At 38.3% G+C, this 14,017-nt stretch overlaps 1 protein-coding gene across 1 annotated transcript in view; it reads left to right on the top strand.

The window, feature by feature from the left end:
- Positions 1-14,017, top strand: part of ush1c (Usher syndrome 1C) — a 37,220-nt gene that overhangs the window by 17,954 nt on the left and 5,249 nt on the right. The window contains exons 15-21 of the mRNA XM_088611124.1: positions 2,139-2,188; positions 2,661-2,825; positions 3,263-3,379; positions 3,795-4,396; positions 4,943-5,033; positions 6,050-6,166; positions 11,620-11,682. Of these exons, the coding sequence (XP_088467250.1) occupies positions 2,139-2,188; positions 2,661-2,825; positions 3,263-3,379; positions 3,795-4,396; positions 4,943-5,033; positions 6,050-6,166; positions 11,620-11,682 (1,205 nt within the window). The remainder of the gene's footprint in view (positions 1-2,138; positions 2,189-2,660; positions 2,826-3,262; positions 3,380-3,794; positions 4,397-4,942; positions 5,034-6,049; positions 6,167-11,619; positions 11,683-14,017) is intronic.

Below are 14,017 nucleotides of genomic sequence, written 5' to 3'. Positions count from 1 at the left end.
ATGTGCAAGGGGTATACAGTATTGTATGTGGAGGGTTGCATCTGTGTCAGACCTCCTCTGTAAGTTATATCGAGGTTTTAGTTCATTTGCTGTTGGTAGAATGGGTACCTGACACAGGGTTTAGAAATGTTATGGAAAAGAGCTGCAGTAGATCCTGTGCATGCAGATTACAGTACGTACTTGCTGTGGTGTGGTTAGCAGATGAAGAATGCAGTCTTGCTGACAAGCTGGAGAATCCAATGGCTAGAGCCCAGCGAAGGCTCGGAAACAGCGGACAGCTGACGGGTTGCCAAAGCGGGACGGAAAAGCTGACGGAGATTGCCAAGGCAGGATGGAGAGGGGTAGCAGAGGGGACTGATCTGAGAAAGCAGGCAAGAGCGCCTATCAGGGCTGATCCGGGCAGGGTGGCTGTGCTGCCATGCAGGGGTGCTCGCCAGAGTTTCCGAAACATGGTCCAGGTCTTGGATGAAAGCAGCAGGGCGCGGGCAGGCAGAGGGGGCTCAAGAAAGACAGGGAGTCTGTCAGACAGGATTCAGCTGACTGTCCTACTGAGATGGAGGTTAGCAATGTTGAGAGCATTACCCAGGTGGAAAGGTATCTCAAGAACACGGCACTAGATCGGTGGCAGAGCAGGGTGTGGAGGGATTAGAACCCGTTAATTGGAGGAAAGTGGTTGGGCCAATCAGCTCGAGCGAGTCTGAACAGTCTCTGGAGATGATCGACTCCTCGCGTGAATGCTCCCGGTTTCTAAGGAGACTGAGGGCTGCAAGTTCTGGCTCGCCCAGGCATCACAGTACAAAGAATAGGTGCTAATAAAGATGACAGCTGTGATGGGGGAAAAAAAAAAATAAGTGTAAACTTTAGAAATCCCTACTGACCAGCATATTCTACAAGCAACTTTTTCTCACAGACCAGTGCCATCCTGTGGATAGATGAATAAACTAAGATCCTGAATATCTGCGCGTTAAAGATCCCATGTTTTGAGCTCCTTTGAAATGAAAATGGCTGTACCAGTGCAAGGAATTGATACTTTCTTCACTCACAATGATGACACTCTTGTTAGTCCGAGGTTTGTACTGAGCTCAGTATAAACGCTGCGCACAGCAGGCCTGCCGCATGCTGAATGTTGGGTGTTAACACAAGTTCTGAGTGAACAGTCTTCTTCAGACAAACTGCGGTAGGTACAGTATGAAAGGAACTTCTTTGTGTTAGGTCGGATCACTTGAACACAGACATAAATACAAATATGAATATTGTTTATTTATACTGTGATGAACCTACACACATACAGTACATGACTGTGTGATTTTCCGACATTTCCTCTATCAAGAAAACTTTAATTTCATCACAATTTCAATCTGTTTCTAACTCATCTGATCTGGATTCTTGAGTGGTACTAGTTGTATGAGGACATTTTCTTGTTGGTCTTTTTAGGTCTTTCAGGGAATGTTTAGGATATGTTTTCATCTTCTTTCCTTGCGACTTCCTTACCAGATAACGGGCCGTCTGCCTGGCAGCTTGAGAATGCGGAGGATGAGCAGGGGCCTGACGCGAGTGACCTGGTGAATGGGCAGCAGGTTTGCAGCCGGGCATCCTGAAACAGTCGCTGCTGGCGCTAGATTCCTTTTGACAACCAAGTCTTGCTGGTCACGCTTGTTTGACCAGCAGCACATCCTTCCAAAAACCGGTCTCCTTTCAGGTTTCCTGTTCTTTTTGCGGGGATCCTGCTGTGCTTTGTAGGCGCGCTTACTCGTCTTCCTGTTCGCAGTGACTCTGCCAGTGATTCCAAAGGGGACCCAAGAACTGAATTCAGATTGAGTGAAGCAGTGTTTATCTACCCATACAGTTCTGCTACCACAGCAATACACCTGCCTCAGGGATTGTGACTGTTCATTATTTCAATATATTTTTCACAAGGCACTCTCCTTGACCTCCTAAAAAAATATTTTTTTTCCAGTCAGAGGCGATCACATAATCCGTTTTTTTTTTTTACTTTTGACATCAATATTGTTTTTCTATTGGTTATTAATTCTCATCTCTGGCAGCGGTGTGGTTTGGCTGGCATGGTTGTCGAAGTCCTTCTGTGTTCTGGAGTACAATCCGCTCTAAGTCAAAGTATATTTTTTGTGTCCCTGTAGCTTTCGGCTGGTTTTACAGATATGAAGGGAAGTTGCCTACACTTCGAAAGGTGCGCTGTGTGTGTGGAGTATTTTGCTGTTGCAGTGGGGTTTGCAGCTGTTTCTTTTTCTGGTGACACTTTACAATATATATATAGCAATGAATTCAGTAGCTACTCATAGGGTTTTAAAGTAACCATTTAACCATTTAAAGTAACCATCTATTGTAAAATGTCCTCATTGTGTGACTCTGATTTAAGAGTAATCAACTTTTGAGTGCTTCTTACTATACATAATCCTTTATGCACTAAAAAGAATGAGATCTTGGGATATTGTTAAGTAAAATTTTTAAACACTGAATGTATCGTTAGTTGTGCTTGTTTAAGTCATAGCAATTCCTGTAACGTAACTAGAGAATTTGAAAACATTTTCAGTGTTTTATTGCATCTGAAAGGGAGGAGGTGGAATGATATGAAGAGTGTTTTACAGTACATCCGTCAGTTTCCTTGTGTGGTGTGCTAAAAATCTGCTGTCACGTCTCAGAAAGGAAAAAAAGAAAAAGGAAAAAAGAAGCCCTCTAAGAATGACACGCTTCAGGAACAGAGGAAGAATAAGAAGGAGCTTGAGTTTGAGCTGAAGCTAGCCAAGGAAAAAGAAGAAATGTTAGAACGAGAAAAACAGCTCAAAATCAGTAGGCTAGTGCAAGAGGTATGGTTTTGAAATGAGTGCAGTGAAATCAGTGCATGATTTTTTTTCTTTCTAAATATGAGCATTTTCTTTCTGACCAGAACTATTGTAGGTTCACTTTAAGGTTTGTGAAGTTTTTGAATAGTCCAAATACTGCTATTTTATTAGACACTTGATTAGAGATTTCCATAGTTATGTGAGATGTTTTTCTTTGTGTAATTTGCACTTCACTAAAGCATACTGCTAGCTTGTGTGGTTTCGGGGTTTTTCTAAACTAGAATATCGAAATCGCACTGTAAAAGGGCATTTTGTCAATTTTTTTTAAAAGCCACTGCTATTTACTATTCTCTTTCTCATGTTAAGGAGCACTCAGCAGCGCATCAGTGCTGTGCAGTGGCCGATGGTCTTTGTTCTGGTGTGCATTGTGCCCTTGCTTTCTAAGTGGTAATGTGATTCAGGTGTCGGAGACCGAGCGAGAGGACCTGGAGGAGTCGGAAAAGGTTCAACACTGGGTAGAACAGCTTTGTCAGACTCGATTAGAGCAAATCTCCTCCGCAGAGAATGAGTCCACTGAGGTAAACTCACCTCATTCTCATCCAAGAATTGAATGTTTCGACTCTGGCGTCTGCATTGTACTACAGTCAAGCATGTGTCTGATTATTCAGCAGCAGGCAGACGTACTGTAGGAAATTTTGCTTTTGAGTCCTATGGCAAGTCTGTTTGGTAGGCTAACTGTTTTTCCCCACGTTTTGATAAATTGTGTTGGTTATATACTTAATTAGTATCTTAGAAATCTTATTTTCTGTGTTATTTCTTATAATCTGGGAGGATTTAATTAATAATGATCAGAAAAGGAATGTTGTGGAATTTTAACTTGGAGCATTATATTACACGACTTGCACATTTACTGTATTTCGTTTGGCATGACCTGTAAGGGCTTACGTGCAGTTTACGTGCAGTGTGTCGGCAGCTGATTCAGTGTCCTCTCAGGTGCCGACAGACAGAGCCCCCTCCACGGGACCCTCAGTGCGCCGGTTTGCAGGAGGTTTGCAGCTCACCACCACAGACCTGGACGACATTAATTTAGATGACGTGGACCAGAGTTTAAAGCAGCCTTTGAAAAGGTTGGCCCCACTGCCTCCTTCTCCCAGGCCCAACAACGCCCCCCCTCCTCGGCCTCCCCAGGCCTCTTCTCCCAGACTGCCCCCTCCTGCCCCAGCCCCAAGGCCCTCCCACTCCCCGCCCCCCCCCAGAGTGCAGCACCCCTCGGCCTCACGCGGGCACGCTCCGCCCCCCCCCCTTGCCCAGCTGTCCCCCGCCAGGCCCCAGGCCCCCCAGGCCTCCTGGCCCCCTTCCTCTCCCCAGCCTCACCCACAGCCCCCCCCTCCTCCGCCGCCGCCCCCTCCGCCCCCCCCTCCTGCTCAGCTTGCTGGCCCCAGTCACCCCGAGGACAGGTTCGGTGGCCACAGCTCTCATCTCTCGAGCTCGGCGGACCCTGACTGGGAAGGGCATAACTACAGGGCCAGACCCGGTTACAGTAAGGTCAGCCCAGGTGGTGAGCCCTCCTACCCTCCGAGTCCCAGGGTGGCTCAGCGTGATGCCACTGAGGTAGCTTGCATTCCTAATGAGCAGCATGATTGCTTTTGTTAGAAAGGAAGATTAGCCAACTTAAACCTTTATACATCTTATCAGCTTTGTTTAGTTGTGAATGCAGTGTGAGCATGGTATTCTGTTTGCAGTGCAATATACAGCACAAACTCTCATGTATGTAATGACTAATGTAATGAAAGTTTGCACTTCTAATTTGCCTCCATCCTGTTGTTTTCTTTTTAAACATATTTTGTGTGTCTCCGGGCTGTACGTTAGAATTTAAAATATTTTTCTGAAATTGAATGAGTTGGGTGATTTCTGACATCAGATTTCAATTTTAATGGAATAATGTGCACTACAGTTGCTTGCATGTTTGGTTTGTGAGTGTTATTTGTTTGAAGTTTGATGGAAAAAAAAGTTAAGTTCTGCATTTTTCTACTCTGTATCTTTGCTTGTCAAAGTCAAACATTATTAAACATTGAAAGTATACTCAAATAAGTCACTGATATGAAATAGCTTTTGCTCATTACTGTATATTTTCTCAATAGTAGTTTGAGTTGCAACTTTTTTTTTAATGCGGTTCAGGTTATGAGAAATACATCTCATGCCAGCAGAATTTCAACCTCAAGCAATCCACTGGTACGTAACAGTCTTTAATCTAACATATTCTGAAACTGGCTCTTAATTTGGTCATTAAATGAATGCCAGTATTCCAGGGAGATGTGTGGCCTTAAAGAATATTGCTGGGTTTGGTTGTGGTTTTGAAGCTGGTTGGAGTTAGTTTGACTGTTAGGCAACACTGTTGTACAGTACAGGGTGTTGTCTTTTGTGAGAAAGAAGGTTAGATGCTTTCAAGTAAATTGATAAATTCGAAATGACAAAATACCAGGAATAGAATAGATAGAAGTTGACTACAAAGGTCACACCAAAGATAGTAGATTAATTTCCCCGTTGGGTTTTTGGAGGAAATGTTGCTTTTAGTATGGTTGTGTACTGTGTGTAGGAAATAATCACAGTGCCTTTTAAATTGTGTTGTTGAGAATCGCAAGGAGGTTTTAAAATTGGAATATTGTAGAACACATACTTCTATATTACAGAAAAAAAGATATTTCTTAAAAAGTTTAAAGTTATCATACCACTCAAATGTCCCATCAGAAGAAAATATACAGGTAGTTACTATCATGACATTAGATGGCAGCAGGCAGCTGTGTGGTGTGTATTACAATTTTATGTGGGTGACGAAGCAGATTCTTACATTAAAAGGAATAGGAATTTAACCTGGTAATATTATAGTGGGTGATTTTGAATGACAAGTGCATTCATTTAAAATTCAATTATAATGTGACATTTTAATTAACTCCAGGCCATTTCTGCAGGACCACTGCAATGTGGAATCACATGAATACGACCAGCTCTCCACTACCTGAAAGAATCAAATGACACCTCGCTTCAGCGAGAGAAAGTGGTCAATTTTCCCCCCAAAATGTTAAAAAGTTAAATCAGTCCTCAAAACGAATTCTGAAATTATAAGGTCTTAGGAAGCACACGCACCATTCTAACCCCCCTAAAACCTCTATAATGATCTCTCTGGGTGGGGGGGTGATTCATTTTTCTGATGCATTTTATTGCTGTTTTGGTCCTGATTCACTTCATAGCAATTAGCTCCCAGTCCGCCCAGCCAGCGCCGCCCTGTTGTGCCCATAACTTCCAAGCCCGTCATGCTTCCTCCCGTGCAGCCTGTCCGCAGACCCACCCTGCGCTCCGAGGCCTTGGTAAGACTCTGCTTTTCATTTCCTGAGTCTGTGCTTGGAAAATATGACCCTACAGGACGTCTCAGAACAGGCTAGAATGAGTCAAAAGCCTTCCTCTCTCAACACTGAGTAAAGAAAAACCCAACAAATTGCAAAATGTTGGCAGGAAATTCATGTGTTTATTTCAGCAAGGACAGTACAAAATATTTCAACGGGAAAGTACTTGCCTATTCTAAAATTTTTAAATGTCTTAAAATACAGGTAATACTTCATAGGTACTTTTAGTAATTGGAAGAGCGTGGTTTATAAAATATTTAATCAAGTGGTGCAGAATGATATCATAGGTGACCTACAGTATTACAGATGTCCAGTAATGTTCAGAATCTGTTAACATTGAAATTGTTTTATGGGAGGATTGATGTTAACTACTTTGACTTTATGGATAATGGATGAATAAAGGCATCCTGCCAGTCAGCATGACAAATATGCATCTCCCATTGCTTATTATGTCTAATTTCCAGAGTTATTACATTAGGAATAAAGAATCGTTTTCTTCTTGTCATAATATTATATTGTAGAATTAAATTTATGCCATTTACTATGCCTGCCTTTAGTTTTATCTGTGAGACTTATTTTCTGCCGCAGAGGCCACAGACACAGCAGAGAATCTGCCTGTTGAATTTCTGTAGTGTAATTATAACAACTCAAATGGACATTCATCTGGAAGTTCCATGTTGTGTTTTTCGTCTGGTCCCAGTGGAATGCAACCAGGGTAGATCACAAATGTTACTTGGACTAAACCAAAATCCTCCAGTGCCAGCTATTTGTGATAGGATTCATTGTTTCGTATTTCATTTGTAACTTGAACTGAATATAAACCACTTAATTTATTAGACATAACGTTGAAGAACATTTATAATTGCATAATTATGAGCTTTGGGAAGGACACGTCCAGACCTAAAAGCTGGTGAGAAATTTTGTCACTTTTTGCTACCAGCTGAACAATTCTAAAAAAGCATTTTATTTATGTCTTTAATTAAATGTGTTTTTTTACCTTTTTTTTTTACGTGGAAAGGATAAATACTCTTGTTGAGAACGTTTTGTACATCAGTTACAATAAAAAATACACAAGTCTTAACAACTTCTCTTGTATCTTATAAATTATATTGACGTGAAGCTGTGCACCTTGTTAACGTTTGCAAACATGAATGCACAGTTGTATTTGTAACGGCATTTTATTGCATACAAGCAGGTGTCTGATACTAAAGTGGGTAAAATTAGAAATAACTTCACTGGTTAATGTCATAATTCGGTTCCAAAGGCTGGACTGTACAAAAATAGCATGTGATAAAACCATCACAGAACAGCTGCTGTTTGATGTACTGTAGTCATGCCTCCAACTGACATCAGTATTTCCAGTTGCTTCCTTTAACCTTCTAGTCCAGCAGCATCATTTAAAAGTATTAGCTTGGAGATCTAAAACTAAAAGACTAAGTAAATGCTTTATATGCTGTCAGGACTAAAAGCTGTTTGACTTGTTAGAAATAAATAGAAATATTTTTAATATGTTTATCAGGATATTTCCTGCATTGTGTTCTACTACAGTACTGTACGTGCTGATCTGCAGTCTCAAATTGGGCCACCAGTTTTGGAGTGTATTGTTTTCTTCTGCTGGGTCAAAATGCTCCAGGATGGTTACTTAGAAAATGCCTTAAAGGAATTACAAGATTTCAAATTAAATTTACAGGGCTTACATTTTCACAAAACAATTAAATACATTAAATTAATAAAATACAATGTTTAGGAATCTCGTTTTAACAGTGTATATTTTTAATGATATTCAAAATTGATACAATACCATGTTTTTTCTTGTGTGATATTTACATACAGTCCAGTGCATGTAAAATGATCTTCAGGAGTTGTCCTCTGAGTGAAGGACTGTACTCTGCCCACCCACGTATGCAAATGAGCATGACATTAAGTGATGCATGTATCCATGTATATGTTAGCATTCTAAGTCAAATTAAAAATTTACTGATTAAATTAGAAAACTATTATAATATTATAAATTATAAACCAACCACAAGTCTTTAGTATTCTCTGACACTGAAACCCTTAACATACTTTCTTGGTACAGAGTAATGCAAATTTTGAATTTTATTTCACTTGTTTTTATTAATCATCCGTTCTCTACAAATTAATTTAGAAATTCTTCCAACATGATATGAATGAACATGATAAAAATAAAGAGTGTTACTGTCCATGTTTAGCAATAAATTATTAGTCTGTAGCACCGTACAAATCTTCACACTGTTCAGTGAAATGTGACAAACATTGTTAAATGTTTTTTTTAATGCCCCAATACTGTATCCTGATTTAAAAACAATCTGTGGTACACCACAGTTTGGACAGGGAAACACCCATACATTGTTAATATAAAAAAGGCCTGGCTCTTGTCATGACGTCTACAATGAAAAAGAGATAAACATTGACATGGTATGACAGTACAAGTTGGCATAATTGTTGATAATTGTATGAATGCTTTATTTGTCATCCAGACCCTCACATCTAAGCAGAGGTAAAGGGCAAGCTGTCACATTCTCAATAATTAATGTGTACAGCCCTGAAGATTAAGTATAAGTTACTCATTTCAGGACAGGACTCAACAAAAGGGTCTATTCTGTTTTGTTCTAAATAACAAATCACTGCTTGTTTAATAGGCATGGTCTTAAATGTGTGCTTCCTAAATTAGGTTCTAAAATATAACATTGAATATTTACACTTCAAGAAAAAAATACAGCCAAATATAACAAAGCAAAATGATCCCACCGGACATGCAGCTACTATACCTGAAAAACAGCAGAGAGGTGATTGAAGGAAAAGACTGACATGTAAAAAGAAGCTGAGAACCTCTTTGCTGTAATGTGTCTTACTGTTCTGAACTACTAGGACTTGTACCTGCAGCTAGGTCATAAGCATGGTCTCTAATGAATTCTTGTACGTCTCACAGAGAACATCCTAATGTGTTTAAATGGATACTTATTTAGTGTGGGCTTTCTGCCTCGACCTTTTCAAATATTAATAGTGTCCGTTCTGCACCCTGTAAGATTTTTTTTTTCCCTCCAGTCATACCGTAGCATTCAATCAATAGCCACCACACAGCAATGGTAACACAACCTGTTCTTATACTGTATAGTCTTAAATATGCAGGTATGGTACCTGCTTCCAGTAAATAAGAATGTATCAAAGTGTAATATACAGTAGTAACACAGGACTGCACAATATACAGTACATTTTGTTTTTATGACAGGCAACCTGATCATAATGTATTAGCGCTGGCATCCCAAAGCACATGTTCCTTTACACTAACTTAATGCAGTTTGGCCTTTATCACTGGCTCAGTTATAATTTCATAAAGATCATTCTGCCTGAGTGTAATGAATGTACAAAGTACACAAAATCTGCTACACATTCCCTGCTTACTTACATATATATGCAAAATATGCCACAGTATCTATTGTTTGTGCACATTTAAGCATTTATTTTGAAGGTTCTATTTTTTCTTCAAAATTAGACTAATCGATAAGTTAACCAGCAAGGAAATGTTTTCCATTTCGCTAGGTGATGACTTTTAGATTGCCTGCGACCCAACCACTTGAGCTCATAAAGTTAGAATTTAATGTCAATTGTTTAATGTCAGTTTAAAAGTGCATCGATGCAGTATAGTATAAGGTACTTTTAGTACCTTGTTAATCTATAGCATTGGTAGTAGTGATTGGCACTGGCAGCAGCGGCGATAATTGTTCTTAACCTGAACAATATTGTCTGTGAAATAAAATTACATAGAGTAACATCAGGAGCATGTTAATTGTGATATTCTTTATTCACAAACCAATTTATTTTCTGTAGTATTGTGTTTCGGCAGTAATTATAGACAGGTCCTCTGTAGTGGATTCTTATGTCTTTTCTCCAGTTTAGCTAACTTTATGATGTACAGTATTTCTGAAGTAGAAAACAGTTTTTGTGTAGAATCCATCTTTGATGGTTTTTGTTGAAGATTTAATTCAGGTGGAAACAGTGGCATGTTATAAAATTAGTGTAAAATCCCTGATATACCATTGCAATTCTGATGAGAAATGCTTGTAAGGAAATTTGGCAAAATAAGCAGTTTTATACTGTGGAATAAGCAATTTACAGTCAGCGGAGCCTGAAAAACAATAATTGAAAATCTTTAAAATTGAACCAACAGAGGGCCTTTTGTTGTATAATAGAGTGCTGCAGTAAAGGATCACACTGTATTAAACCTGAATCCAGAAAATCGCTTCAGTTCTTGCCCATCTTCAAAATACGTTTTTGAAATATCACAAAAATACCAAAGGTATTGAACAGATTTGTCTACAAATACTTGCATTTACATACTCCAACAGAAGCTCGATTAGAACTTAAAAGGAGTACAATTTAATTTAATTTCTGTTTGTAAAGAAATCCTCTGTAGTTTTTATGTTGGTTGGACCCCAAATCTCATTTGGGGAGCAGGGAAAGTATATCATCTGGAAATAAATTGAATCAGTTTTATGAAACACAGTGTCTTTATATTTTTTTATTATTTGAATCATAAATCTTTTCTGTCCCAATTCTGTTACATGAAGATAAACAATGATGTAATTTATGTGAAATTTGGTCCAATCTGAGCTGTTTTAGGGCTCTGTAGGTTAAAAATTTTAAAGCAGCAATCTGTGTGTGAATGCCTTAAAAGAAAATTGAAAACAGAAAATGCCCTAATGCTTTTCTGCAGCCTTGTAAATTAACAAAGAATCAAAAATGTTTTGTAGATTTTCACTCCTTTCTGGGGCATGCTTTTATTGCTCTCTTGGACTTGCTATTTTTCAGTTGACCACTCCAGACATACTCCTAAGGACAACGACACCCAAAACACATATGTACAGTAATTTACACAAGTAGCTGCCCATTAAAATCATTTTGAAAGGTTGTTGTGATGGACCCCACCCTTAGTTAAGGAGGTCCCAAGGTTCTGCGTACATGATGCCCATTGAAAAAATTGTGGGAGCGTTATTGCAGAATACTTCCATTTTTTATAAACAGAACTCTACAGTTTTTTAGTCAGGTTCTACCACACCTCCAACCATAAGTACTTTGAATGGACATAAAAGGACTGTATTCCACTATGAAGAACATACATCTGTATGGATTAGATAATATTCTCGGAACAGTTTTGACCAGCTAATAAGGTGCCTTCTGAGTCAGATACAGCACAGTGACATGTTAAACAGACTTGGTACTGACAAAATACTTGCAGTTCAGATTTTATGGGGATCCTGGTGCAGATTTGATCATGATCTAACAGTAGGTCCACCTTTCATATAGAACGTATGTTCATTCTATACTGTATGTAATGTTAACCAGGGTACTGTATTCCTGTGAATCTAATTGTTCTATCTAATCTTATTTTGCAGCCACCAGAGATGTTAAAAAGGATGGTGGTCTATAATTCCTCTTTCAGATCCAACAGAAAACAAGTAATTAATTGCAGTCATCTCCCTCAAGTGGCTTGTCAGCTTTGCTCTTCATTTTCCAGTGTGACTGTTTTAAGAGTGTGAACCTTTTTTAAATTCACCACACATTTCAGATACTATATAATTTCCTTACGACTGTAATTTTGTAAGTCTCTTGGCCTTATGTTTATGCTTTACAATTTTCCTGTCACCTATTTTTGCTTACTTTACAATGGCGTGCAATTTGCTGCTATTAAACAGCAAAACATTGGTGAGATATTTCAGCCTTCCTTCTATTAATCTTGTTTTGAGTGTTTATTTTATTTTTTATGATCCTCCCATTTGAAATCACCAATTTGAGTCTCAGAAAAGGACATAAATTTAACTTTCAATTTGTTCAGATTGGATGCCTAACCCAATAAGTGGTAAACCTAAGAGTCCTGATAAGGGGCTTTACAAGTGTTTTTATGGTATCATGTGACACAGGAGATCTGTGCTTTATTGTGCATCCGTATAATAAGATACACTTACATCTCTAACAAAACATCACAAGTAAATAAAAGGAAATGTGTTCTCATTATTATTCCAAACCACTGTTTATAAATATCATATAGTGCAGTAATTTGGCAGAGTAGGAGAAAAGGCATCATTTATAAAAAAAAATGTAAGAAAGACTTATTTTCTTTAAATAGCAGTGTTATTTTCATACAGTACATCCAGTAAATGTAATTGTTGTTTATTCAACACATTGCCGAGGTTGCACAGCTCTGTGTGTTTTGGCATGAATATTAACTGTTGCTTCATTAAGATTCGCTTCAGACAAGCAAGTGATAATGTTGTCTGCTCTCATGTGAAAGGGTTACGATGCCCTTGGGAGGAATATATCTGCACCTCAGACAGGTGGCTGTGAAATACAGAGAGTTGACTTAATTTTCTCTTTGCTGGAAATGTCTGTCATGGGATGTTCTAGGCAGCCCAAACAGTTTATTAAGCACCCTGCTAATCCAGATCTTGCATTGGCAGGGGAGTAATGATCACGTCCCCACACACCTTCCAGACATTAAGCAAGACCATTTATTTTCTTCCAAGCTTTCTTAGCACAAGTTTCTCACGATGATCCATTAATGGTAGTGTCATTTGAGAACTTTTAAAATACTGAATTATTTTATGGCATTTTTAAACTGGAATATCAGAGATCAAATGTCTATGAAGGTTACCTTCAACCTGAATCTAGTTGACTTACTCCTACCAATACTGAGACTTGTAGTGCTACAGTAAGCAACACAAGCGCTTATCTGATGAATGCGCTGATGTACTCAAGTCCTTTGCAATGAAGGGAACCAAAGCTCACCCAGGAAATGACGCTATTTATTTTTGGGAATGCTGAATTCAATCTCTTTCATGTGTAATGTCTTTAAATGTATTATTCATTTACACTACTTCAACACATTCAAATATAAAGATACTAAGATGTAATACTTAACCCCCCCCCAATTATTTTATATTCTATCTAAAAGCTCTATTTGGATGGTTAGTACTACCTTCTGAGACCTGACAATGATATAGTATAGCTGCCTCTTTATTTTGTCACAGACAGAACATTCTGTCAGATGACTTAGGGAAGATAAATGTGTACGGTTTGGGAGTGGGTAGGAGGGATGTTTTTTATGTTAGATTGTAACATTTCTTCATCAAGGCAGTCTGTACTGGTTTCCATGAAGAAATCTCTTTCTAGCTAACATTTCATAACTATTTAAAAACAAACAAGGACATGTGCAAATGTCTGATTCTGAAAACCGATTTTTCTACCTTCTAATGTGATTATATGAAAATTGTGATGCTGCTTAATATAATTTCATTAGAATTATGATGTAACATTTTTTTCTTATGGAGGTCGTATTAGTATCCATATTCCTCTCACAATTTATCATTTATTAATGAAGAGTAACTTATTGTAAAGTTTCATAATTTAATGCTTTAGATGTACTGAAAAAAATTACAAAACATGAATTAAAATCCTTCCAGAAATAAATGTTGTCAAAAGGAATTTATGTGCTATTTACCACAACTATGTGCTTTCCTTTGTTGTGTTTTTTGTGTTGTCTGTCTTTAGAGGCAATTTTAGAATGTACAGTACAGTATATTAAATTTCTTAATAAATTTGTGGAACAATTGAGATTGTATCGTATCAACTGACAGGAATGGTCAATGCATGCCACACAGATACTGTCCAGTAAATATTAGACTTTCTTGTCATTGCTTTTACAGTACCTTACTGAAACTGATCAGGCTCTGGCCGTTTAAATTATGTTTATTGTGGCTTCATCTGTACTGTTCTGTACTGTTTATCAATACTGTG

The sequence above is a fragment of the Lepisosteus platostomus genome, chromosome 18 (assembly GCF_059453375.1).
Source record: "Lepisosteus platostomus isolate fLepPlt1 chromosome 18, fLepPlt1.hap1, whole genome shotgun sequence".
Lineage (NCBI taxonomy): Eukaryota > Metazoa > Chordata > Actinopteri > Semionotiformes > Lepisosteidae > Lepisosteus > Lepisosteus platostomus.
This window is presented reverse-complemented; position numbering and strand designations above follow the sequence as displayed.